Here is a 27,229-nt window from a genome sequence, read left to right as displayed (position 1 = left end):
GGGTGGCCGTGGCCTCATGCAGGCTCGCTTCTGTGCACATCATCGGGAGCTTACTGTGCAGGCGCAATAGGAAGTAATCTTGTACTGCGCCTGCGCACCAAGCTCGTGAGCCCGCGCGAGGCCACAGCCATGCAGCCGCTGCTCTATTCGTCTAGTTAGACTAATTAGCACGGTGCCAGCGGCGGGGAACGGCGCATCGGAGGAGGACGGCACGGGACAGGGCAGCTACAGGGGGCTGAAAGAAGCCCCAGGTAAGTGTCAGTTTTTGTTTATTTATATAGTAACTGAATAGTGTATGGCCAGCTTTAGGCTGCCTTTCCACATCATGCGAACCTCTGCGATTTTCTGCACCTGGAATACGCACAGCAATGTCAATGCATAGGCTAGCATCCGTATTGGGCATTTTTCCTACACGTAAACACATGCGGAAAATCACCTGACATTTTTTTGTCAATTAACAAGCGTTTAACTATTCAAATATGCCAGTTTCACAAATCCAATTTGGAGATTCTTGCAGACCGATTGGAATTTGGACAAAAATTTGGCGAAATCCGGCCTACTTTCTGTTCTCATTGCTGGAAATCGATTCCACTAGTCTGATAGCTACAAAGCATGCCGCTTTCAGAGTAAGCACACTAACCGTGTCAGCGGGTTCAGGGGCAGGATGGTGACAAACAGCTTGTGCCTCAGCAGATCCCGGTGCAGTTCCTGGAAATGTTTGAACTTCTTTTTGATGGTCCATTGGAACGGTCCATGTGTCAGACGAAAGGAGTATAAAGTGCTGGTGCGGACCTAAAAAGACAGGTTGTATAAGTCAATACACACTAAGGAACATAGACATGAAACACACATACTGCATGTCATTCTGTGTCACCCTGCAGGAGGAGGGGCAGACTCACAGCTCCCTTCTGTCTGCATCACCCCGCTGTGTCACCCTGCAGGGGGAGGGGCAGACTCACAGCTCCCTTCTTTCTGTGTCACCCTGCAGGAGGAGGGGCTGACTCACAGCTCCCTTCTGTCTGTCACCCTACAGGAGGCAGGGCAAATTCACAGCTCCCTTCTGTATATGTCATCCTGCAGGAGGAGGGGCAGACTCACAGCTCCCTTCTGTCTGTGCCACCCTGCAGGAGGAGGGGCAGACTCACAGCTCCCTTCTGTCTGTGTCACCCTGCAGGAGGAGGGGCAGACTCACAGCTCCCTTCTGTCTGTGTCACCCTGCAGGAGGAGGGGCAGACTCACAGCTCCCTTCTGTCTGTGTCACCCTGCAGGAGGAGGGACAGACTCACAGCTCCCTTCTGTCTGTGTCACCCTGCAGGAGGAGGGTCAGACTCACAGCTCCCTTCTGCCTGTGTCACCCTGCAGGAGGAGGGGCAGACTCACAGCTCCCTTCTGTCTGTGTCACCCTGCAGGAGGAGGTACGGAGTCACAGCTCCCCTCTGCCTGTGTCACCCTGCAGGAGGAGGGGCAGACCCACAGCTCCCTTCTGTCTGTGTCACACCCTGCAGGAGGAGGGGCAGACTCACAGCTCCCTTCTGTCTGTGTGTCACCCTGCAGGAGGAGGGACAGACTCACAGCTCCCTTCTGTCTGTGTCACCCTGCAGGAGGAGGTACGGAGTCACAGCTCCCCTCTGCCTGTGTCACCCTGCAGGAGGAGGGGCAGACCCACAGCTCCCTTCTGTCCGTGTCACACCCTGCAGGAGGAGGGGCAGACTCACAGCTCCTTTCTGTCTGTGTCACACCCTGCAGGAGGAGGGGTAGACTCACAGCTCCCTTCTGTCTGTGTCACCCTGCAGGAGGACTGGGCCAGCTCATAGCTTCCTTCTGTCAGTGTCACCCGGCAGGAGTTACCGAGACCATAGCGGAGGATGCAGGAGGCGGAGGACAGCAGTAAGGGAGCGCTCAGGTCGAAGAGGGCTGGATGAAGCCCCAGGTATGTATAGAACGTTTGCATTCCATCATATCAGGTACACTTTAAATCTTAATCTCCATCACCTTTGATCCGCTGGTGTAGCGCTCAGTCTGTGCTGGATGTGCCGTCACCGGGACCCCTTTTAGGAAGACAGAGCCCTGATGCTTCAGTGGTTTCAGGTCGTGGATGACAAGGAACGGGCTGAGATGAGAAGCTGAAAAAAAAATAAAGAAAGTGATCAGAACTGTCAGCACTCAGTATGGAGAGAAGGAGCACTGGATGGGTGGATGTGTAGAGATACATCCATGCAGACACACAGTAGGACATTTTCCCTAATGCTCCCCACACTGCTTATAGACCATTACGGTGCTTTCAAAGCATGCCTTTCACAACATGAATAACTTCCAAAGCCATATTGTCCCATTTACACCGAGGACCTTGGCCGTTCAGCGGTCACTGACCCCCTCCACTGGAATGTGGAAGAGCCTCAGAGACTCAGCAAGCCTCTCTTCCTCACCATTGTGTTGCTGGGGGCTTTCCAACACAAAGACACTCTGTATTCAGCAGGGGAAACTTTCACACACTCTCTCTGAAAAAAGGTTTTGTTTTTCTTGTGTCAAACAACCAATTTTTTTGATGGGAGGGTTGATGGGTCGAGGCGCCGAGCTAATCGCTGCAAATTTTGGGAGAAAAGGAGTCATCAGGATGTGGACGGAGCTAACAGTTATGAAACGCTGTACTCTATACAGTGCTGCAGGAGATGTCAGCGCTATATAAATTCATAATAATAATATGGTAGGACATTAGACTGACTATGGTAGGATTAGATTGTGAGCTCCTCTGAGGACAGTCAGTGACATGACTATGTACTCTGTGTGTATGTACATATTTATTTATTGTATTTATAAAGCGCCAACATATTACGCAGCGCTGATACATTTAGCACTGACATTTTCCACAGCACATTACACACACACACACACACACACTATAATAATATGGTAGGCCATTAAGGCTCATACACACATCAGACCATAGTCTTTGGGAAATGAAAGATCACAGACCAATTTTACCCCCTTCCATGTAGTATGAGAGCCATACCTACACAGTCTATTCTATGGAGCTCAACTCCCCATCAGACAGAAATCTTTGCAAGATGCTGCACACACAGATGCTGTACACATTCAAAAGATCCGTTCCTGCAAAAGATCCGTTCCTGCAAAAGATCCGTTCCTGCAAAAGATCCGTTCCTGCAAAAGATCCGTTCCTGCAAAAGATCCGTTCCTGCAAATTGCATTCATAGTCTATGATATCTGCAGATCCTCATACACACCTTGTTTAACAGACATTCATCTGCAGATCAGATTCACCAGGATGGATTTTCAGATCTGCAGATGATTGTCTGATCTGCAGATGAATGTCAGTTAAACAAGGTGTGTATGAGGATCTGCAGATCTCATAGACTATGAATGCAATTTGCAGGAACGGATCTTTTGCAGATACTGATCTTTTGTGTCTGTACAGCATCTGTGTGTGCAGCATCTTGCAAAGATTTCTGTCTGATGTGGAGTTCAGCTCCATAGAAAAGACTGTGTAGAGTATGGCTCTCATACTACATGAAGGGTGGTAAGATTGGTCTGTGATCTTTCAGTTTCCAAAGACTATGGTCTGATGTGTGTATGTGGCCTTAGACCAGGGGTCTCAAACTCGCGGCCCGTGGGCCATTTGCGGCCCTCGATACAATATTTTGTGGCCCACGCCAGCAAAAGCGACACGGAAGCGAACTATTTTTGCCTATTTTACCTTATAGTTCGCTTCAGTGCTCCCAAGTAATCCGCCGCAAAACGAGGGCTGCAGAGCCCCCAAGTCTCCCGGGCAAACATCCACGACTGCGCTGAGGGGCAGAGCTTCCAGCTGTAGCTCTGCCCCTCCTGACGTCAATCGCCGCACGGATTGCCGCCTCTCCCCGCCCCTCTCTGTGAAGGAAGAGTGAGAGGGGCGGGCAGAGGCGGCGATCCGCTGCGTTTGACGTCGGGAGGGGCAGAGCTGAAGCTGAAAGCTCTGCCCCTTCCAGGAAATGCCGGCGGATTGCCCCCCCCCCCCCGGGCGATTTGGGGGCTCTGCAGCACTCGCTTTGCGGCGGGGACACGTAAAATCCCTTATGCGGCGCAGCCTCATCCTGACTTTGCCTCCTGCGGCTCCCAGGCAAATTGAGTTTGAGACCCCTGCCTTAGACTATGACTATAGCAGGGATTAGATTGCGAGTTCCTCTGAGGACAGTCAATGACATGGCCATGCAGCAGAAGAGTTCACGGCTTTATAAATAAAACATCATAATAATAATAATAATAATAATAATAATAATAATAATATGGTAGGACATTAGATTATGACTATGGCATGATTAGATTGCGAGCTCCTCTGAAGTCAGTCAGAAAAGGGGAACATACGAAAGAGAGGGATGCATAGAAGGAGGGGGGGGGGGGGGGAGATTATTTTTTATTTATTTATTTATATAGCGCCAACATCGTCCGTAGCGCTGTACAGAGGTAGAGACACAAGACAGGGAGCCAGGTGGGAGAGGAGAAATGGCAGGAAGACCTCTCACCAGGACTGCAGACATTACTAGTGCTGTCAGGCAGGGACATGCTGTTAAAAGTAGCCACTGAAATATAAGAAGAGGAAAGGGTCATGGGGGAAGACAACAGGGTGGGAGGGGGATCTGCAATCAAAGTAATCTAAATTGCCTAGAGCTTGCTTCTCTGCTCACTACAGAAGTAGCTGTCAGCACCTGCATCACTGGCTTCTGTAACCGCATTATTGCCCTGCATTATTGATGAATTACTCTGATCAGGATAAATAATCAATAGTCCAGGGCAATCAGGGCATTACTGCAGCCAGTGCACATGGCTACTAATGACAGGCAACTTCTGAAGCACTAAACACATCCTGTCACCTCTACCTGCTAATGTCCCAGCTGCAGCACAGCAATCATTCTCTCTACTCACCCTGCTGCTCTACACATTCACTCACTGCAGGCTGTGTGTAGAGAGCGAGGAGACACATTGCCCACGGGACAGGGAGGGGTGCTACACCTAGTGCAGGAAGTAGTACAGTCCCCTGCACTGCCTGCTGCTATTTTCCTGAATGTTGCCCAAACTATGAAAAAAGGCCCCAGGTGGAAGAACACAGTGGCTGAGCACCACAGCGGCATCCCTAGCCATGGCTACACCCCCCGCCTGTCTCAGGTACACTTTACATTTTGAATAATGTGAAAAAGGCTTAGAAACTGGGGGTTTAAAGCACACCTGAACTGAGAGGGGTATAGAGGCTGCCATATGCATTTCCTTTTAAACAATGCAGATGGCATGGCTGTTCTGCTGATTGAAATCAGACTAGATTAGCTGCATGCTTGTTTCAGGGCGTACATTAAGGAGGGGTGCCTGGAAATGTGGGTGCACAGAAACATCTATTGCAATATATCTGTAAGTTTACAGATATTTAACGATCGTCATTTCTTACTGTACTTTACAGTAAAATATTGGTAATACTGATATTTTACTACAGCTACACATAACCCTGTCCTCACACTGAGCCCTCCCTCTACCGAATCCTAAATTTAACACCATCCCCCTCCCCCACAGCTAACCACTTGAGGACCGTAGGCTTACACCCCCCTAGTGACCAGGCTATTTTTCACTAATTAGGCCACTGCAGCTTTAAGGCCTTACTGCAGGGCCGTCCAACTCAGCACACAGGTGATTTCCCCCCCCCCCCTCCTTTTCTCCCCTCTGTTGGTGGACTTTAATCGCTTCCAGAGTGTTTGTGTTTTTTTTACAAATATTTGTTTTATTTATTTTTTTATAAATCTTGCTATTGTTTTTTATTTTTCTATCCCTCCCTCCCCCCGCCAGCCTCGCAGCGCTGTACATTGTAAATAGACGGCCGTTTCGCCATCTCACAGTCTCCTAGCGGCCCATTGAAATATTGGTATATTGGCCCAAATTTCTCCCCCATACCAATATTTCAATGGGCATCTATGCTGTCACCCAAACTCCCCACTGGCATTGTTTAACCACTTCCCCATCCCCCGGGATGAGTAACTACATCCCTGCATTTCCCCATATCTTCTTGCAGAGACATAGCTACTATATCCCTGCCTGCCGTGCACTTCTGCTCGACACACCCCTAACGCGCGCACGTGTACCCACCGCCTATACTGCCGCCAATCGTTAGCCGGGAGACCAATGAATGGGAACACAGTTCAGTCCCCGTGTGAATGACCACAGCAGTCTATGAGACGGTGCCTTCATTCACATAACCCGATACTTACACGTCCACGCATTGCTTCCTCTTTGCGTAGTAATAATACATACAATAACCATACAAAGCTACCTTAGAGACTTTTTTAATGTTTGTCAAGAGGGTATATTACTGGTACTTTATAAACTATGGGCTTGTAATTAGTGATGGACACAAAACTGAAAAAAAAAATGCACCTTTATTTCCAAATAAAATATTGGCGCCAAACATTGTGACAGGGAAAAAGGTTTTAAACGTTGCAATAACCGGGACAAATGGGCAAATAAAATGTGTGGGTTTTAAATTATAGTAGCATGTATTTTAAAATTATCATCATCTTATTCTTCCTGTTAAAACACAATTAGAATAAAATAATTCTTAGCAAAAAGTATACCCCAAAGAAAGCCGTATTGGTGTAAAAAAAAAAAAATAAAAAAAATTAAATATATGTATAGATCATTTTGTTGTGATAAGTAGTAATAAAGTTACAGGCGAATGAATGGAAGGAGTGCTGACAGGTGAAACTAGCACTGTTTTTTTAAGGGGAAAAATCCTTTGGAGGTGAAGTGGTTAAAGTGAACCCCAGGTGAGCGATATGGAGGCTGCCATATTTATTTCCTTTTAAATAATACGAGTTGCCAGGCAGCCCTGCTGATCTATTTGGCTGCAGTAGTGTCTGAATCACACCAGAAACAAACAAGCATGCAGCTAATGTCAGATCTGACAATAATGTAAGAAACACCTGATCTGCTGCATGCTTGTTCAGGGGCTATGGCTAAAGAGGCAGAGGATCAGCAGGGCTGCCAGGCAACTGGAAATCAATATGGAAGCCTCCATATACCTCTCGCTTCACATTCCCTTTAAGGAGAACATTATACTCCTGTATACATACTCTCGTGTTGCTGTATTCATTACCCGACAGTCCATGATAGAGCCCTTACCATCTTCATCTTCTCTTATGGAGTCCAGTTCAACCAGTTCCTCGATGTCCAGGTCTGCGTTGTCCAAGTGGTCCTGAAAACAGCCGTCCGGCGTGTCCGGCGACTCCATGATGGCCGACACCTTCACCAGCAAAAAAAAAAATAATTTTTTTTTTTTTTAAAAAAATTAAAATTATACCATATATAAAAATCGCCTAGATAAGACATACAGTGGCAGTGGCATTTGTCTAGTTAGATGAATAATTGGGAAGTGACCCATGGCACGGGAACCGGAGGATCGTGGAGGCCGCCGCGGAACAAGATGTCTGCAGGGGGGCGGTAGAAGCCCCAGGCAAGTGACACTTATTGTTTTTAAAAACCCATACAGAACCTCTTTAAAGAGAACCTGTACTGAGAAAAATTTTAAATAAACACATGAGGTAACTTCAAATGAACATTACATAGTTGCCTTGCCATCAGTTCCTCTCAGAAGCTCACCATTTTCTTCAGACAATAATCCCTTCCAGTTCTGACAACATTTTGTCAGATCTGAAATATATCAGTTGCTGTCAGTAAAATATCAGTTGCTGTCAGTTATAGCTGAGAGGAAAACTGATGTACCAGGTAATGTCCATGTTTCCCTATGGCTCAAGTGGGCGATATTACAGTTTAACTGTGTGCTGGCCAGAAAGCTGTTATGAGTAATGGCCATTTTAAAAAAATGGAGGACGGAAAATTCCCTTGATCACAGTGAACAAACAGGACGCAGGACAGGAGAAAGACACTGAGGAGTAGACTACATGGAAGGTAAGTATGACTCGTGTATGCTTATTTTGACTTTAAATTTTCAGTTCAGGTTTTAAGGCCCGATTCACACTGGCATGGATAGAAAACTGATCTGTACGATAAATGATCAATGGCACGGATCAGTTTTTTCAAGGCATGAGTTTTTCATCCGTGATACACCTGATCTGCTGCATCCTTGTTCATGGGCTATGGCTAGAAGTATTAGGGGCAGAGGATCAGCAAGATAGCCAGGCAACTGGTATGGCTTAAAAGGAAATAAATATGGCCGCCTCCAAACCCCTCTCACTACAGTTGTCCTTTAAGGACATTGTGAACCGGGCCTAAGGCAGACCACCAGAAGAATCACCTCAACTCTGGTCAGAGGTGGGAAAACCTCACATAGCACAACACAGCTTGCTGCCCGACCTCCTCCACAACTGGTGAGACTGTTTTTTTACCAAACAGATCATCAGTGAATCAAAGCCATGTTTTTTGGTGAATGACTATTACTGCATTACCGCATGTGTGAATTTGGGGGGGGGGGGGGGGGGAATAGCCTGAGGCTGGGTGCACTCTTAGTAGAAATGCTAGCGTTGTGGAAAACGCTGCTTTTTTGCCGCTAATGGAAGTCTATGGGCCGCATGAAAAAACGCATATGCGTTTTGTATGTGTGCATTGCATAATATTTAAAAACGCATCAAAAACGCACATAAATGACAGTCACTGGGAACGCAATGGTATGTGTTTTTTTCATGCGTTTTTATATGCATTTTTTTAAATTATTGTGTGATGTATTTCCACTTCCTGTTGTCTTCCTAATGATTTGTATAAATTGAAATATAAAAATGCATGGAACACGCATACAATGCGTTTTGTATACGCAAACAGCAAACGCCAAAAAATGCACGCAAAACGATAGAAAAATAAACGCAAACACTAAAAACACATGACAGAAAGCGCGACCTTTCACGCTCTGTTATGTGTAAACCCAGCCTAAAACACAGATTGGGCTCTATTCACAAAGATGACAAAAACACAGAAAAATGTTACCGCTATATTTCCGCCATCGGTAAACTCCGCAATTTTTCCACATTCACTAATATTTCCCGCATGTTTTCCGCATGCGGGAAAAAAGATGTGGAAACAGCCATCATTCATGCGGAAATCATGCATGAAGGTCGAATGAAAAAGTGTTTAAAAAATTGTTAAAGTCCAGCAAGCACAGCCCTTAAAGAGAGTCTGAAGCGAGAATAAATCTCGCTTCAGACCTCATAAATAGCTGGGGCATGTGTGCCCCTGCTAAACTGCCGCTATCCCGCAGCTTAACGGGGGTCCCTGATCCCCCAAATCCCCTCGGTGCAGCGGGGGAGCACTTCCTGGTTGGGGCAGGGCTAACCGCCGCAGCCCTGCCCCACGCGCGTCTGTCAGCGCGTATCTCCGCCTCTCCCCCGCCCCGCTCAGTCTTCCTTCACTGAGAGGGGCGGGGGAGAGGCGGCGATGCGCTGCTGATAGACGCAACTGGAGGCAGGGCTGCGGCGGTTAGCCCTGCCTCCAGGAGCGACCAAATGTACGACCAAGTCTTGCGGGGGGGGGGGCTTTGGGGGTGAAGGGACCCCCGTTTAGCGGCACGATAGCTTTGAGCTCTGAAGCGAGATTTATTCTCGCTTCAGAGTCTCTTTAAGCCTCCAGACTTCATTAAAGTCAATGGGATGCAGAATATATCACCTACTACTTGTAGGTGATAAAAAAAACAAACAAAAAAAAAAACCCAAAAAAAATCGGTAAATAACGACGTGATGTGCCTGAACAGTTTTAAGAATTGATTTTTTTATTGCGGAAAATACCGACTTTTCCGCATGGATCCCGCACTTTTACCGCACTTTTTCCGCATGGAAAAAACATGCGGAACATTTTGAGAATGTCAACTTGACGGTATTTTGGTCGCAAACTTCCCGCATGTACTTTACCGCATGCGGGAAGTCTTTGAGAATAGAGCCCAATGTGGTATTCTACCGACCTATTATTGAGTCCAAATGGTGCAGGCTCTACTGGCGGCCTCACCCAGGCACAGGTGGGGTAATGAACATCTCAGCAATGTTAAATAACTAAACGGGAGGACGGGAAGAAGCCATAATATGCTGGAGGAACTGGTGGGAAGCTCTGCACCGACACAAGGCATTACAAAGACACCTTTACAGTACATGCTGAACGGGAGTGTCAGCACGCTTCACTCACTGCCTTAGTTCCTGGGCTGTAAAGTTAATCCAAGTTTGTCATTTATTTAGAGCAGAGGAGAATCAAAGTCGATCCTCCATAAACTAGAGGAATCCATATCCCTGAGACACGAATGACCCCCCTGTGCATAGGCAGGGTTATCTGCAGATCACACGCACTGGCCCTAAGCTCTAAGGACAAGTTTGGGAATATTGAGCTGCTGCAGAGGATGTTGCCAAGTGATGTAAATCAGTTTCCTTCTGCCTTATGCAACCTATCACTCATGCAGGAAGATGGGCATCTGGAGATGATACGTACACCAAACAGAGTACCGTTACTATACTTGCAAAAAACAAACAAAAAAAACGTGAGATTTCTAACTGGCTGAAGCCGGCTTTGATATAGTAAAATGACCAAAGTGAAATAAGCTGGCAATTTGTCAGAATAAACTGGCTTATATAGAACACTGACAAATACTTTATTATTTGCATTACACTCACATTTTAGTGCACCTGAAGTGACATGATGAGATAAACATACACACATATACGGGTAGTACTAGACAAGACAGAACATTTATATATCGTTTTTCTCCTGGCGGGCTCAAAGCGCCAGAGCTGCAGCCACTGGCAATAGCAGCGTTAGGGAGTCTTGCCCAAGGTCTCCTACTGAATAGGTGCTGGCTTACTGAGCAGGAAGAGCCGAAATTAATGGCCCTAATAAGAAATTATGTAAAGCCCCTTTCTGTTTTCCAAAACAGCAAGAGTTTAAAAAAAAAAAAAAAAAACTTGAATTATACAAAAGAGCTTGTCTTGTCAACAGCTTGTCAATTTAGACTGGTTTCCTGAAAAGTAAATAAAAGCTGAAAAGGTTGACATCTGTCACTGAGAACAGAGGTAGAAAGGTTTTAATGCGGGGAAAGTTCAAAGGGTAATTATTTCTGTAACTGGATCCAACCAGTATGACCGACAGTGGCAGACCCGCACCCAACCCGCTTTCTGGTGAATCTGGTACCTGCACCAGACCAGCACTCGAAACCCTATTAAATCAAAAACGGGTACCCGAACCCAACCCGCATTTCTGGTAACCTGCAGGTACCCGACCCGATGCAGGCCTCTACTCTGGGGACCTTTGCCATCTATATTTGGAAAACCACTCGGTCTCTCCATGATGTGACTACTGTATAGTGTTATGTGGGGCTGGTCTGCAGGGGGGTGGGAACAGACCGTGGGCTCAGGATGGGTTGGGGGTATGGATGAGTTTTGGGGCTCTTGTAGATGCTGTTGTATTGTTATAATATCAATAAAATTAGTCTTAAAAAGAAGAGTAATTATTTCTGTATCTTTTTCAGCTTAAAAGACAGCGTGTGGATTCTGAACTGCAGCTGTGACAGAATGATGCAATGTTATAAATAAAGCTATGAAACTGACAAAAATATTTTATCGTCTTTTTTTTGTCCTTTTTAATTTCATCCTTTTCTATACTACTTATGTCCCATTTATCATCAGTACTACACATACAATTCTTTATCTTATAAGTTTGTCCTTTCAAGGTAATTTTAAATTGTTTCTGCATTATATGCAGTGCTGCCAACCTCAGAAATACGTTTTTACTGACAAAGCACAAAAAAATTTACTGACAGAACACTTTTTTTACTGACATCTAATATTATTGAAATTAAATGAAAGATATCACACATGCGCCCCACATGAAATACACCGGCAACCACGTGGGACACGAATGAGGAAGAAGAGTGCAGTGGCGGACATCGGACAGGTGAAGTATGCACGGCATCTGGAGGGGGGGGGGGGGGGGGGGGATGAAGACTTTGATACATTTACATTTGGGGGATGCGACCGGGGGTTTCCGTCACATTTGTTCTCGATTATCGCATCCCTTACCGCTGCACACCTTATCGAGCATGCCAACCTGAGCTTTTCCAGCATGTCCGATTGTAACATGCGATCGATACATGCAACCAATTACGGCCCAAAATTGGTTTGATTGTCAACTAGGCATGCTCTTGATGGCACTGATTTTAGTAATATCAATAATAATTGTCTTATCTGATGGTCGATCAGTCGCCAAGTCTACAGATGTATGGCCACCTTTAGCTAGAGCAGTGTACATTCCACAGTGATTCGTGAACTGATAAAAAGTAAGTGCTGGGATCTAAGAAAGAGGCCTACTGCACACCGGAGCGTTTCCGCTGCTGTTTGCGATCTACTTGCGGGTGCGGATCCGCTAGGGTAATGTATTTCAATGGGCTGGTGCACACCAGAGCGGGAGGCGTTTTGCAGAAACGCATACTCCCGGGCTGCTGCAGATTTTGGATTGCGGAGGCGTTTCTGCCTCCAATGTAAAGTATAGGAAAATCGCAAACCGCTCTGAAAAACGGCACTTCAGAGCGGTTTGCCAGGCGTTTTTGTTACAGAAGCTGTTCAGTAACAGCTTTACTGTAACAATACATGAAATCTACTACACCAAAAACGCTTCACAAAACCGCAAAACGCTAGCTGAAGCGCTACAGAAAAAGAAGAAAAAGCGTTTCAAAATCTGCTAGCATTTTGCGGATCTGCTAGCAGTTTTTGGTGTGCACCAGGCCAGACAGAGGGTTTTTTGTTACGGACACCACAAATTTTTTTTTATGGACTTTACTGACAGCCCAGATTTGTTGACTTTTTACTGACTGTCAGTAAATTTACTGACGGTTGGCAACACTGATTATATGAATCCTGAGTTTCCAAACACAAACCGGAGGTCTAGTTTGCTCATAGTTTTTTTGAGTCTCTCCAATAAGTGGATTATTTGTAAATAGCAAGGTACGCACGCGTCCGAAAAAAAACCCCAACATTTACACGTTTTTGCAAATCAGCAGTCGACGCACATCCAATGCCATTTTTGGGTAGAATTGCATTTCTGGGTGGCAATTTGCAAATTTTGGGTTCAGGCTTCTGCATAAAAAAAAAAAAAAAAAAATCTTACAATTAGTATCAAATTTCACACGTGGATTGCATAGCAATGCTGTCCCATGGGAACACATAAAATATATTTACAGCCTTAACCACTTGCTGACCGCACGCTTATACCGTGCGTCGGCAAAGTGGCAGCTGCAGGACCAGCGACGCAGTACTGAGTCGCCAGCTGCAGGCTGATTAATCAGGAAGCTCGCGCGAGCGGCTGCTTCCTGTCAATTCACGGCGGGGGGCTCCGTGAATAGCCTGCGGGCCGCTGATCGCGGCTCGCAGGCTAAATGTAAACACAAGCGGAAATAATCCGCTTTGTTTACATTGTACGGCGCTGCTGCGCAGCAGCGCTGTAAGGCAGATCGGCGATCCCCGGCCAATCAGTGGCCGGGGATCGCCTCCATGTGACAGGGGACGTCCTGTCACTGGCTGCACAGGACGGATAGCGTCCTGTGCAGCCCGGATCACCGGGGGGAGAGGTAGGAGAGGGAGGGGGGTGAATGTCGCCGCGGAGGGGGGCTTTGAGGTGCGCCCCCCCCCCCCGCAACTAGCCTGCACGCAGGAGCGATCAGACCCCCCCCTGCACATCATCCCCATAGGGGGGAGAAAAGGGGGGTGATCTGATCGCTCTGCGTGCACCCTGATCTGTGCTGGGGGCTGCAGAGCCCACCCAGCACAGATCACAACAAACAGCGCTGGTCCTTAAGGGGGGGTAAAGGGTGGGTCCTCAAGTGGTTAAACCTACTACCACAAAAAAAAAAAAAAAAAAAAAAAAAAAAGGAGCAGAACAGCATTCAAGCAGTTAAACACAGCACTTTATTCTTCAATGGAAAGCTCCTTGCTTCATTGGGCAGCTTCTGGGTATATCAGAAGAGATAACATTAACCTTTGTTTACATTCCTTTGTCAGATACATTTAGTAAACATTAGCAAACTGCGAAATTGAGCTCTCTCTGCTTCTAGTATGTGTGCAGTTCAGAAGTGATCACTGGATGCATTATAATATATAAATACAGCATCTAGGCAATAAAGTGCAGTGGCAGCTTTTAGAGCAGATAAACTGTACTCTGGGACCTTGTAATTTGTAAACAAGCAAGATTACTAGTGCAGTGCACAAAAGCAAATATAAGTAAATGGGTAATAAAATGTAGAAAAACACCATTTTATTGAATGTTATGTCAGAATTTTATCTCACTTTAAGTGAGAGGGATATGGAGGCTGACATTTATTTCCTTGTAAACGATGCACACTGCCTGGCTGTCCTACTCATCCTCTGCCTTTAATGCTTGTAGGGATAGACCCTGAACAAGCATGCAGATCCGGTGCTCTGACTGAAGTGTGACTAGATTTGCTGTATGCTTGTTTCAAGTGTGCGATTCAGACACTACTAATGCCAAATAAATCAGCAGGGCTGCCAGGCAACTGGTATTATGTAAAAGGAAATAAATATGGCAGCCTCCATATCCTCACTTCAGGTTTCCATTAACAGGAAAATAAACAGACTTCTATACGCTTGCGTTTTTCGCTTGGAAACCGGTGCCTTGTTGGATTATCTTTCCCTTGATTCCATCACCTTGTTTGAACTTAAAGAGAACCTGTACTGAGTAAAAATATTTCAAATAAACACATGCGGTAACTTCAAATGAACATTACATAGTTACCTTGCCATCAGTTCCTCTCAGAAGCCCACCATTTTCTTCTGACAATAATCCCTTACAGTTCTGACAACATTTTGTCAGATCTGAAATATATCAGTTGCTGTCAATAAAATACCAGTTGCTGTCAGTTATAGCTGAGAGGAAAACTGATGTACCAGGTAATACCCATGTTTCCCTATGGCTCAAGTGGGCGGTGTTACAGTTTAACTGTGTGCTGACCAGAAAGCTGTTATGGGTAATGACCATTTTCAAAATGGAGGACGGAAAATTCCCTTGATCACAATGAACAAACAGGACGCGGGACAGGAGAAAGAGATTGAGGAGTAGACTACGCAGCAGGTAAGTATGACTTGTGTATGCTTATTTTGACTTTTGTTTTCAGTACAGGTTTTCTTTAAGAAGTGACTCGGAGCTGTGGTGAAACTTCTATAGTACATTACAGCACAAACCTGTACTCCGCCGAAACTAGCTTTCTCTGTTTGTATGTATTAGGATATCATGGGACAGATCTGCTGGTTGGGATAGTCCCGGATGGTAACGCAGATGTTATCGGTCTCCACAGAGTGCCGGCACTCCAGAGCTGCAGTGTGGAGAGATTTCCAGTCAGCATTTCATGCAGAGATCTCAGGGAGTGCCAGGCTACACCGCAGCAGAAAATATGATTCATAGAGGAGAGATTAGGCTGTGGCAGCATGCCAGGCCCGGACCTTCTGACTGCAGCACAGGCTATTGCATAACTGTACAAACACTGCAGCTCAGAGAGGGCTCATTGTATGGCCGACCCAGCCTCGTCTGTCCCCAAAACTCTATCCCAGCCTCGTCTGTACCCCAAACTCCCCCATCCATCCTGAAAACTCTCCAGAAGCCCCGGGAGCTGAGCGATAGCATAGGAGACAGGGCACATGACAGGGCGGGCTCAGGGATGGCCTGGCTAGGAATGAGGGAGATCAGATGTCTAGTGGGAAGGGTCACAGGGCTAGCTAAGTGTCAAAAGAGGGTGGTCCAGGTAAAGGGAACAAAACTGCATGCAGGCAGCAAGCTCAGTCTTTTGTATGAGGAATCCAACTGTGTACAACAATTTGTCCCCATGGTCACTGGTCAGAATGTGGCTGGTGGCTTAGGGGGTGAAGGGATACACACTTTCGTTCAACGTAACCTGTTGTTATCTCTTGTTGTCTCAATAACATCTTCGTCACAGCAGGTGGACGCCCCCTGACAATGCCGCTATTCTTTCGCATCATTAAGTACCCACTCACTCTGATTGGTAGGCTGGTGAGATACAGGGGCGGTAAAGATGGGTACCCCCCTTTCATTTTCCTGGTTCACTTCAAGGGACGTATCCACCGAGCCAGGTATGGAAGCAAGTAAAGTGAGCCGAGGAGGCATATGGTGAACAAAGTTTGGTAGGCTGGTGGCTGGTACAAAGGAAGAAGGCATTGATGGAAGGCGGGTCCTTGACAATGCCGGCTTTCTTACCTTCAGGGAAGTACCCACTGAGTCAATTGGATGGAGCCAACATCATCAGATGTTGGCCAATGGCACAATGGACTAAATGATGGATTACGGTAATAAGGAATTTGGTAGGCTAGTGGGCTGGTACAGTATTTTTACATCAAGGAAAGAATCAGAGGCATTTGTCAAGGGACTTCCAGAGCGCGTGCTTTTATACAATTGTTAAATTTAATAAAGCTGTGGCCGTTTTTCCCCAACTGGTGTCACAGCGTTTTCTGTCATGGGTTTGGTAAAAGGGAAGGGCAGGCAATCCCGATTGGGCCCTGCCCTGGTCATGCTTGTCCCACAAAGCACTCCAGCGCCTTCTCAAAACTCTCCCGCCCCTCCCCTAAATTCTCCCATTCATCCCCCAAAACTCTCCAATCCATCCCCCAAAACTCCAACCCCCCCCCCCCCCCCAACTCTCCCGTCCGTCTCCAAAACTCACACCCCTTCCCCCAAAAATCTCCTGCTATTTCCCCAACACTTGCCTGCTTGTCACCCAAAAATATTCTCCGGCTTGTCACCAAAATGCTCTTCCCAGAAAAATCCCACCCCTTCCCAAAATTCTTCTACCTGCCCCAAAAATTTCTGCCCACACCACAAACTCCCTCGTCTGTCCCAAAAACTCTCCTGCGCCAACTCAGGTCTCTGCCAAACAATCTGAATGCCACATAAAGCTCAGGATTCTCACACTGATAGGTATAGTGGACCTAATCCCAAAACTCAAGCTTTTCATGTAATATTAGGACACGTATAATATAATTTAGGGTTAAGCGGTAACAGAAGAACAAATCCCTAATTCTCTGCCTCTAAGGGCCTGTTTCCACTACACGCAGATTCTGCATGCAGAAAACTGACTCCAATGAATGCATATGGGAAATCTGCATCAGAATAATCGCGTTCAGTGGAAACAGGCCCATAGGCATTCATTGGAGTCAGTTTTCTGCATGCAGAATCTGCGTGTAGTGGAAACAGGCCCTAATACTTTCAGCCACAGCCCCTGAACAAGCATGCAGCAGATCAGGTGTTTGACATTGTCAGATCTGACAAGATTAGCTGCATGCTTGCTTGTTTCTGGTAGGATTCAGACACTACTGCAGCCAAAAAGACCAGCAGGGTGCCAGAAAACGGCTATTGTTTAACAGGAAATAAATATGGCAGCCTCCGTATACCTCTCACTTCAGTTGTGCTTTAATCGAAACAACAACTTTTCTAGTAAATGTAAAAGGCTGCATATAGACAGAAATACTCCCCAGTAAAAGATCGAACTGGGCACCAGTGTAAATGCTTCAGCACAGGCCTGGAACCCACTAAGAATCGCTGCAGTGCATTTGCGATGGCGATTCCACGACGCTTGGAAGCACTGTACAGTATCAGCACTTCCGATGTGCAATTGCCCGTTTTCTTTTTTTTAAATAAATACTTTATATACTTACCAGGCGTCGTCCTTCAGCCCGAGCCCCGCCCTCCGAAGGAAGGAGGAGACACGAGACCCGGTAAGTATAATAACGTTTTTTAATAAGCTAATTGTTCGGCCACCCAAAGCAATGTGTGTGAGAATAATATATATATATATATCCGTCTCTGCGTACACCCGCCCGTCGCGCTGTACGCAGGGACAGTTGCCTATTATTAGAGGATATACACTTTGCATTGAGCGCAAAGGTGCTCAAAATGTGTCATGTCCTGCGATTGCGATTACCCCTATTGGTCATCGCACTAATGGGTCTCTCTCTCCTCCCCCCCCCCCCACTCACTCACTTTCATTGGCAAAGAGTTTTTGGAAATCGCTGGCGATACCAAAACGCTTCCAAAAACGCTCTAGTCTGCTCCTACCCTGACAGCAATAACAGGGGTGGCCCCTTTAGCAGTCCCTGATATTCTTGTAACTCTGTGTACCTCAAAAGAGGTTTCATCAACAGAGAGAGCAGGAGGGGATACAACCATAAATAAAGGAACGGCTTAGGAGTATCCTCTACTATGCAGATGTGGTAAGATTGCCCAAACAATGGTTTCATGACTGACACATGTGCAGCCCCCAGGCCCGGATTTATCCCACAGGAGCCTATAAGCACAGATGTCCTGGCACCTTAGACTCCGCCCTCCATGAACCTACAAACTCCTACGAACTGCACCGCAAGTGTGCTGGCTGACCAAGCTGTCACTTCTCCCTTACTTCCCTTGCCTGGCATAGGTAGCTACAGGTGCCCTTTAGTATTGGGTAACCAGAGATACCCTCAAATTTAAATAGCTAGAGGTGGCCCCTAAGTATCACGTCGCTAGAGGAACCCAAGTAGCTAGGAGGTGCCCCTGACTGAAGGGAGATCTGGTCAGTGGAATGACATGAGCCAGGTGAGTAAGTTCCCATTTACACTCATCAGGACTCTGCATAAGGAAGAAGGGAGGGAGGCACTTGGGAAGGGGAGTAGACACCTTTCCTTCATCAGGCGCCTATAGGCACGTGCCTACAGTGCATTATGGTAACCTAATGGCAGCCCCCATGGCAGAGGGTGCAGACAGTCCCGCCCATTCTCCGCCTCCCTGTAGCTCTATTACTGAACAGGTGATCGCATATTGCGTGTGATCAGTTTATAGACAGCATTTTGCATTATATGCTTTTATAGTCATCTAATACAAAATATTTCCCTGCAATGCAAACACATTGCTATATTCCGTGCCTGACTCCTTGTACGCATCCATTATAATGATATAATATACATTCTACCCTCCATCTGTCGGAGGTATCGCCTGGCGAGTGAGCAGCACACGGTACTTTGCATTAAATATGTATTTAGCAGCATCTTATACAAATATGTGACTGTGATGCAAACACACTGCTATACCCTGTGCCTGTTATGCTAAAGCAGATCCTTTCCTGCACAATGGCTTGTTTTGTTGTTTTATTCCTCTAGAAACTCTATATAGACCGTTGTAGTTAAAGGGAACCTAATGTTAGAGGGATATGGAGGTTGCCCTCTTCATTCCCTTATAAACAATGCCAGTTGCCTGGCTGTCATCCTGAGCTTTAGTTGAGTTGGAGTCACACACCTGCAACAAGCATGCAGCCAGTGGAGTCAGAGCCTCTGATCTGCAGCTCATTCTGTGTCAGTGACTTAAAGAGAATCTGTATTGTTAAAATCGCACAAAAGTAAACATACCAGTGCGTTAGGGGACATCTCCTATTACCCTCTGTCACAATTTCGCCGCTCCTCGCCGCATTAAAAGTGGTTAAAAACAGTTTTAAAAAGTTTGTTTATAAACAAACAAAATGGCCACCAAAACAGGAAGTAGGTTGATGTACAGTATGTCCACACATAGAAAATACATTCATACCCTTCCTTTTGAATCTCAAGAGATCATTTGTGTGTTTCTTTCCCCCTGCAGCTATCTTCCACTGAAGTGTCAGGCTGTTTCTTCCTGCAGAGTGCAGACAGCTCTGCCTGTATGTAATTCCTCAGTATGTGAAAGCCCAGCCAGCTCATAGGAGGATTTATCCAGCTTGTAAAAGATAAGAGAGAAGAGAGAAGCTGCCCTAATCTAAATAATACACAGGCAGTGTGCAGAGAGGGGCCTGGAGGGGGGAGATGCATCACAGAACCACAACACTGAAGAACTTGGCAGCCTTCCAGACACAGGCCTGACAAGTCTGACAAGAGAGAGATAAGTTGATTTATTACAGAGATGGTGATAGTAGAACGTGCTGCAGTAAGCCAGAACACATTAGAATAGCTTTTGGAACTTGTAGGATGATAAAAAACAGGATGCAATTTTTGTTACGGAGTCCTTAAAGGGAACCTAAACTGAGAAGGATATGGATTTTTTCCTTTTAAAATAATACCAGTTGCCTGCCTCTCCTGCTGATCCTATGTATCAAACGCAGATAGAACAGAGGCGCCAAAAAGAGTAAAAACACGATTACTTAAAAACAGTAAAAAGAGGGAAGGTAAGGTGGACTTACCTCCCTCTAGCAGTGGACAACAAGACTCTGAGGTAGAGTAGAATGCATTTATTAAAAAGTGTAACTCCTAAAGATGAAACGCGTTTCGCGGGCCACAGCACCGCTTCCTCAGGCTATACAGGAGTTCAAAAAAGCTGTATCCAATCCAAGTATTGAATGAGCGCCTCTCTCTCCTGCTGATCCCGTGTCTCTAAGGTCCGGTTCACATTAGTGTTTTTTACCGGAACGTAACCGGAACGTATACTGTACAAACGGAACAGATGTGAAAGGATCCAGTGTTAACCTATGGATCCATTCACATGCGTCCGTTGGTACGGATACGTTCCGGTCGCCGGACCGAAGAAAAATTGCTGCCAGCTGACAAGAGCAGGATCGCTAGTGCACTATCCTTACGCTCCTCTGCCAGTAACAAAACCTGTTCCACCATCCGTTCTGCTCCACTGACTCGCATATAAGCAGAGGGGAGTAACTTTTCAGCACTTTTTTTTTGTGCTGAAAAATTAGGCTTATATGCGAGTATATAAAAGGTACTCTTTTTCTTCTAAGTAAGGCCCGGTTCACATTAGCGTTCGCTATCCGGATTTTCCGGATCTGATCCGGACCGCATACTGTACAAACGGAACGTACGTTCCGCATAGCAATGCAAAGGCTATGCGGACGTTCACATACGTACGTTCCGTACAGTACGGAGCCGGACCGGAATCCGGACTTCGGACTCTTTTCCAACATGCGCTATTTTTTGTGTCCGGATCTCCGGCCCACGCATCCTGACTGGAGCCTGACCTGAGCCTGACAGCACCATCAGGAACACAGAAACCAATGGGAAACGGAAGGCACAGAACACACTCCCTACAAAAACCTGACGTTCTACCCCACTTCCTATGCGTATCCAAGCGGCCATTTCGGATGGGGACACATGGGCCAAGCATGTCTGGAGTGGAGCAGCAGTGACAGACGTGCTGGAGCTGTTTGGCAGAATGTCGGAGGTGGAGGTGAGGTCTACAGCGGAGGAACCTGATTCTACAGGTGCACCTTCTGCTGATCCCAACATTTTTTTCTTAAAATTTCGCTATTTTTTGCCCACGGATCCGGATGGCAGCCTGATGCATGCCTGATACAAACGGACCGGATCCGGATCGGAACCGTATGGTTCCGATCCGGATCAGGTCCTGATCCGATCAGGATCCGATCAGGATCCGGTCCGTTTGCATGGCAAAACGCAAGTGTGAACGGGGCCTTAGCCAATAAATGGTATCATCCTGATTCAAAATGTCTTGCTTATGATTTTTGCAGTGCAATTCTCTGCATGTAGTCTGCCATTGCCGTTTGTAGTTGTTATGGATTCTAGGAACACAAACAACGCTCAAAAAATGCAGCAGGACTGATGTTCGCGATCAGGCAAAATTCAGACCACAATCAGGTGGTATCAGTGTAAAAGTATTCCTGAGATCTCCATTATTTTGCCAAGGTCCTTGCATTTTGCAGTAACAGACTGCAGAAAAAAAAAAGCAGCAAATTGTATGTATTGAGCTTCAAGTTCATTGTTATGAAACCTCTGAAGAAGCATCTGCTGCACACGAAACATGCATTAGGTTTTTCGATTGTCAGCATCATGAATTACAACATATTCAAAGAGGTTTTTGTTTATTTTTAAATCTCTTTCTTGTAGCACACATAAAACAGGTCAGTTGTTTACAATACATCCAATAGATATCTGGCCATCTTTTACAATTAAAGCACAACTGTGACAAGAGGGATATGAAGGCTGCCATTTTTATTTCCTTTTAAACAATACCAGTTGCCTGGCATCCTCCTTATCCTCTGCCTCTGATACTTGTAGCCATAGACCCTGAACAAGCATGCAGCAGGCCGGGTGTTTGACAATATTGTCAGATCTGACAAGATTAGCTGCATGCTCGTTTCTGGTGTTATTGCTAAATTGCTATTGCCCCTGCTAAAACGCTGCTATCCCGCGGCTAAACGGGGGTCCCTTCACCCCCAATTCCCCTCGGTGCAGCCGGGGAGTGCTTCCGCATTGGGGCAGGGCTAACCGCCGCAGCCCTGCCCCACGCGCATCTGTCAACGCATATCTCCGCCTCTCCCCCGCCCCTCTCAGTCTTCCTTCACTGAGAGGGGCGGGGGAGAGGCGGCGATGTGCCGCTGATAGACGCGACTGGAGGCAGGGCTGCAGCCGTTAGCCCTGCCTCCAGGAATAAATTACGACTAAATCTACGACCAAGTTTTGCGGGGGTGGGTTTGGGGAATCAGGGACCCCCGTTTAGCCGCGCAATAGCGGCGTTTTAGCAGGGGCACACATGCCGCTGCTAACTATGAGCTCTGAAGCGAGATTTATTCTCGCTTCAGAGTCTCTAACTCTATAAATTGACTGACTATTTCATCCAGTTAACTGTCTAATGTATGTTACTATATTAATATTATTAATACCCATAATGCTAAGCAGGATGTCCACAAACACCCCCAATGCTATTGTACATTATTTGTATATACTGATGTATAGATGATAGACTGTTTGTATCCTGTGTACTAATCTGTTGCTGTGTTTAAATTGCCTGTCCTTCCACAAACGGTCTCTCTTCTCTTTGCATCTTTTTTTGGTTATAAAACAGGCTTTTTTTTAAACTGTGGATTTCCGGCCAATGTCCTTTGCTACTTGCCAAGAACAGCACCGGGATCTGACCTTTAGAAGAATCCTTATGTGGAAGTATAACTTTGTATTATATTATAGGATGGAGATTCTCCGAACACACTGCTCATGTGTCTTGCCCGCACACTCCTAACTGTACAGTATTACAATATGAAGTCTCACAGCAAAACCTGATACTACTTCCAACTAAACAACGCCGTTAAAGTGGACCTGAACTCTTGCACAGGACAGAAGGAAAACAGAGAAATGCACCCTGTATGTATTTAGAGAGTTTAGCTAGTCTGATTCCCCCCATTCTATGACTAATCACAAATTGTAATTTGATCTCTCAGATGAGGAATCTCATCAGCCTAGGCAGAGCAGCTAATTGTTAAACACAGGATGTTAACCCCATGTCTGCTTCCATGAAAGCAGGAAGTAGACACTGCAGATTTATTGCAGGATTTGCTGGGCCTGATTTACAATTCAGAGACCCATAGGCACAAGCGTTCTGGTGCCCTAAACTCCGCCCCTGAACAAAGGCCACACCTCCAAGTAAAAATATTCTGAACGCTTATCCCTTCTTTATATCAAACTGTCCTTAGAATCTTATGCTGGGCATACATGGCTGGATTTTGCCCCCAATCGCTTTGCCCGCTCGATTCTGCAGGCGATTCTCTTCCGCTCGTTTTTATTATCTTTTCCCATTGTCCTCCATGCAGAATCGAGCGCGGAATCGATCCGGCGGGAGATCGGAGATGTCGGAAATTGCCTATCAAGCCATCTAAATGGCTCAGAATCAAGCCGTGTATTCCCAGCATAAGTACCTGAGGTTAGTGATATGAGGCAGGGATTAGACTGTAAGCTCCTGAGGTCAGTGATCTGAGGCAGTGTGAAGGGACCCCAAAGAAAAGGCAGCAGGAAGATCATCTTAAAGGGGAACTGAAGAGAGAGGTATATGGAGGCTGTCCTGTTTATTTCCTTTTAGACAATACCAGTTGCCTGGCAGCCCTGCTGATCCTCTGCCTCTAATACGATTAGCCATAGCCCCTGAACAAGCATGCAGCAGATCAGGTGTTTCAGTGGTTCAGACTTATAAGTCTGATCTGACAAGACTAGCTGCATGCTTGTTTCTGGTTTTAATCAGATACTACTGCAGAGAAATAGACCAGCAGGGCTGCCAGGCAACTGGTATTGATTAAAAGGAAATAAACATGACAGCCTCCATATACCTCTCTCTTCAGTTCCCCTTTAAAGTAGAAGACACAGCTATCCATACAGAGTTAGGGGCACTACTGTCTGCAGGGCCGGATAGAACACTAGTCACACTAGGCACGAACCTAGAGGAGCCAGTGTGCTGGGAAACACAGATCCCCAACTGTTGTCCCTCCTACACTGAGTGTCACATGACTGATGCAGCTAAAGGCAGAAGGAAGAGGAGGGGATCTGCAGTGGAGTTTAGAAACCATATCTGGCCTGTGGGAAAAAAAGCATTTCATCCAACACTTTGCTTTTCTACACTGCTTACATTCACTAATCCTAATCACTACGAGAATAAGCCTGGTGTTTAAAATAGGCTTTAAAGTGGACCTGAACTCTTGCACTGGACAGAAGGAAACAAATATAGTGAAATGCACCCTGTATGTACTTAGAGTTTAGTCTGTGTAATTCCCTCTCATCCGTGACTTATCACCAGTGTCATTTGATCCCTCAGCTGCATCAGCACAGGAATCTCATCAGTCCTAGGCAGAGCAGCTAATTTGTAAACACAGGATGCTAACCCTATGTCTGCTTCCATGAAAGCAATAAGTAGACACACTGCAGATTTGTTGCAAGATTTATATCAGCTGTAACAAAGAAAAGTTTCTGCTTTAACCTCCTGTGCGTTACGCTGCTCAGGAGGTTTTGCCAGTTTGTGTCCCCCATGTATACATTAATGTGATCCCATTGCCTGTAAAACCTTTAGCTAGCACTAGGCTTGCTAGTACAAGTGTCCAGCTCCCCCCGATTGCCTGCGATCCCCCCCGTTTATACATTACCCAGCCTGGATGGATCCAGCGATCGCGCAGACTCCTCTCACAGCTCCGGTCTCTCTATGGAGAGGATCGGGTTTTCGCATGACGTCGGTGACGTCATGAGCACGTCGGTGACGTCATGAGCGATCCTCCCCATAGTGAAGATCGGAGCTGTGATGCGAGTCTGCGCGATCGCTGGACCCAGACTGGGTGATGTATTAATGGGGGGGGGAGGGGGGGGGGGGAGAGAAAATCGCAGGCGAAAGGAGGGAGCTGGACACTTATACTAGCTAGCCTAGCTAAAGTTTTTACAGGCATGGGATCACAATTATGCATGGGGGGACTCATGAGGCCAGCAAGAAGTATACCCGACAGTGTTGGGCATACCGCTAAGGAGGTTAAAGGTTATTATGCTGTTGCTTATGTTTTAGAGCAGAGAGGAAGTTCTGAGTTCATATCGGTTTTCACCGCAGCACAAGAATACAAAGACTTCAAGCGAAAGCAATTTGATGGGGAAAAAAAAGGCAGCAGGTGTTTAATAGGCGTAAATTGACCACATAATAAGGAGGTGTGGCCACAGGAAGCAGCTTGCCCGTACACACAGACACACACACACACACACACAGGGCGTGTGTTTGTGTAACACGAGTTTGTGTACACTCTCACTCGGAAAATCCTCTGACAAACTGGACAATCTTCATTCTCTGCAGACAGATTTCCCAAACTGGCAGGGCAAGGCTAAGCAAGACAAAACTAAAGAAGTCTCCTTCTATTTAGTTTCTCCCTGCTATTCCAATGCCAAGACTGACCAGACAATCTGGAGTGACAGGTCCTCTTCACAACAGAGAGGGGGGAGGGGTATGAGCACCAAAACTGCAACAGACAGTCCTAGGCTGGAGCAGGTCTCTGAACGGGCGCTAAAGAGAAGCCCAGGCATATAGTGTATATGCTTCTATATAAAACGAGTATACAGCTATGCCCACATGCTAGATTTTGAGACAATCAAATTTGTGTCTGCATTTATGGCTCTGGCGATGTTTACCAATCCCCCGTGATGGACCACTAAACTGCCGACACAATTGCTACCGTACAGCGGTTTCTGCTCATCCTCCGTATATAGAGCCCACTGCCGGAACTGCCATCAAAAGACATAGGCCTCAATTCACTAAGCTTATCTCCTGTCTTTAATAACTCTTCTAGAGTTGTTACCATGGTGATAAGGCATGTCGTATTCAGGAAACATTTTGCCTCAGGCAAACCTAAAGTTAACTCTTCTGTCTTTAAGTTAACTCTCCAATCCTTAAAATAACTCCAGAGTTAAAGACAGGCTGTTCATTAACTGCATGTAAAAATAACTACAGAGGAGGTAAATTAACTACAGAGGAGGTAACGTAAGGAATGAAGAGATAAGATAACTCTAAATAAAGTTTAACTAAATAAAGTTTACTCTTGCCTTATCTCCAGCATGATCTTAGTGAATTGAGGCCATAGTTAGCATTTTTTTCAGGCGATGAAATTAATTTAAATTCTGATTGGCCAATTTTGCCACCTCCATGCAGTAGGAGGGCCAACAGATTTTGAATTCTATGCATAGATTGTGTAGGGAAGCTTTCATACTACAGTAAAGTCTCGTGTATTCGGCACAGGCGGGGATTGCCTGAAGGTCTGACGCCGGATAGGTGTGCTTGCCGGTTGCTTGAGAAGTGAGAAGTCCAGCATTTAAAAAAAAAAAAAAAAAAAAAAAAAAAAAACACACTAAACTCCCCCCCCCAATAGATTCAACGTTTTGCAGCAGGAGCCACATACGAATCTTCCAGCGCCATCATTTTTACTTCCAGCAGCTCCCAGCTGCTTTGCGCATCCTACTTGCACGTCCCCAGTGTATCATGTGACCCGATGCGGGTCATGTGACACTCCAGGGAGCCGTACGAGGACACCGCAAAGCAGCTGGGAGCTGCAGGACGTGTAAAGGAGAGCGCTGGAGGTTTCAGAAGCATTTTCTGCTGCACACCGCTGTGCAATCTTAGTAAGGAATGCCCCCCCCCCATTCCCCACCGCCAAACATGCTGGTTAGCTGAGACTGCCAGATGCCGGAGTTCCCGTTAACTGGGACTCTACTATACATGGAAGGGGTAAAATTGGCCAATCAGTTGGCAACCAAAATTGGATGTGTATACCAGGCTTCCCGAGGCGGGTATTTTAAGCCTTAAGAGGACACAGAGGCATATTCAGTGCATAATCACATGCCTCTGGGTCTCGCTATTGCTGCCTCTAGTCCCACCCGCCGGGTCTGCTGTGCCCTTGTTAAAAGCACCAGGCTAGCGACAATCTATTTGTCGCTAGCCTTCTATTTACCTGCAGCCT

General features: G+C 46.3%; 1 protein-coding gene across 2 annotated transcripts in view; it reads right to left on the bottom strand.

Moving 5' to 3' along the window:
• LOC137562523 (phospholipase D2-like) overlaps nt 1-27,229 on the bottom strand; it is a 144,311-nt gene that overhangs the window by 78,588 nt on the left and 38,494 nt on the right. For both annotated transcript variants that reach the window (XM_068273933.1, XM_068273934.1), the window contains exons 2-4: nt 7,153-7,273; nt 1,993-2,123; nt 641-792 (exon numbers count right to left, since the gene is read on the bottom strand). In XM_068273933.1, coding sequence (XP_068130034.1) covers nt 641-792; nt 1,993-2,123; nt 7,153-7,273 — 404 coding nt within the window. The remainder of the gene's footprint in view (nt 1-640; nt 793-1,992; nt 2,124-7,152; nt 7,274-27,229) is intronic.

The sequence above is a fragment of the Hyperolius riggenbachi genome, chromosome 3 (genome assembly GCF_040937935.1).
Source record: "Hyperolius riggenbachi isolate aHypRig1 chromosome 3, aHypRig1.pri, whole genome shotgun sequence".
Classification (NCBI taxonomy): Eukaryota; Metazoa; Chordata; class Amphibia; order Anura; family Hyperoliidae; genus Hyperolius; species Hyperolius riggenbachi.
This window is presented reverse-complemented; position numbering and strand designations above follow the sequence as displayed.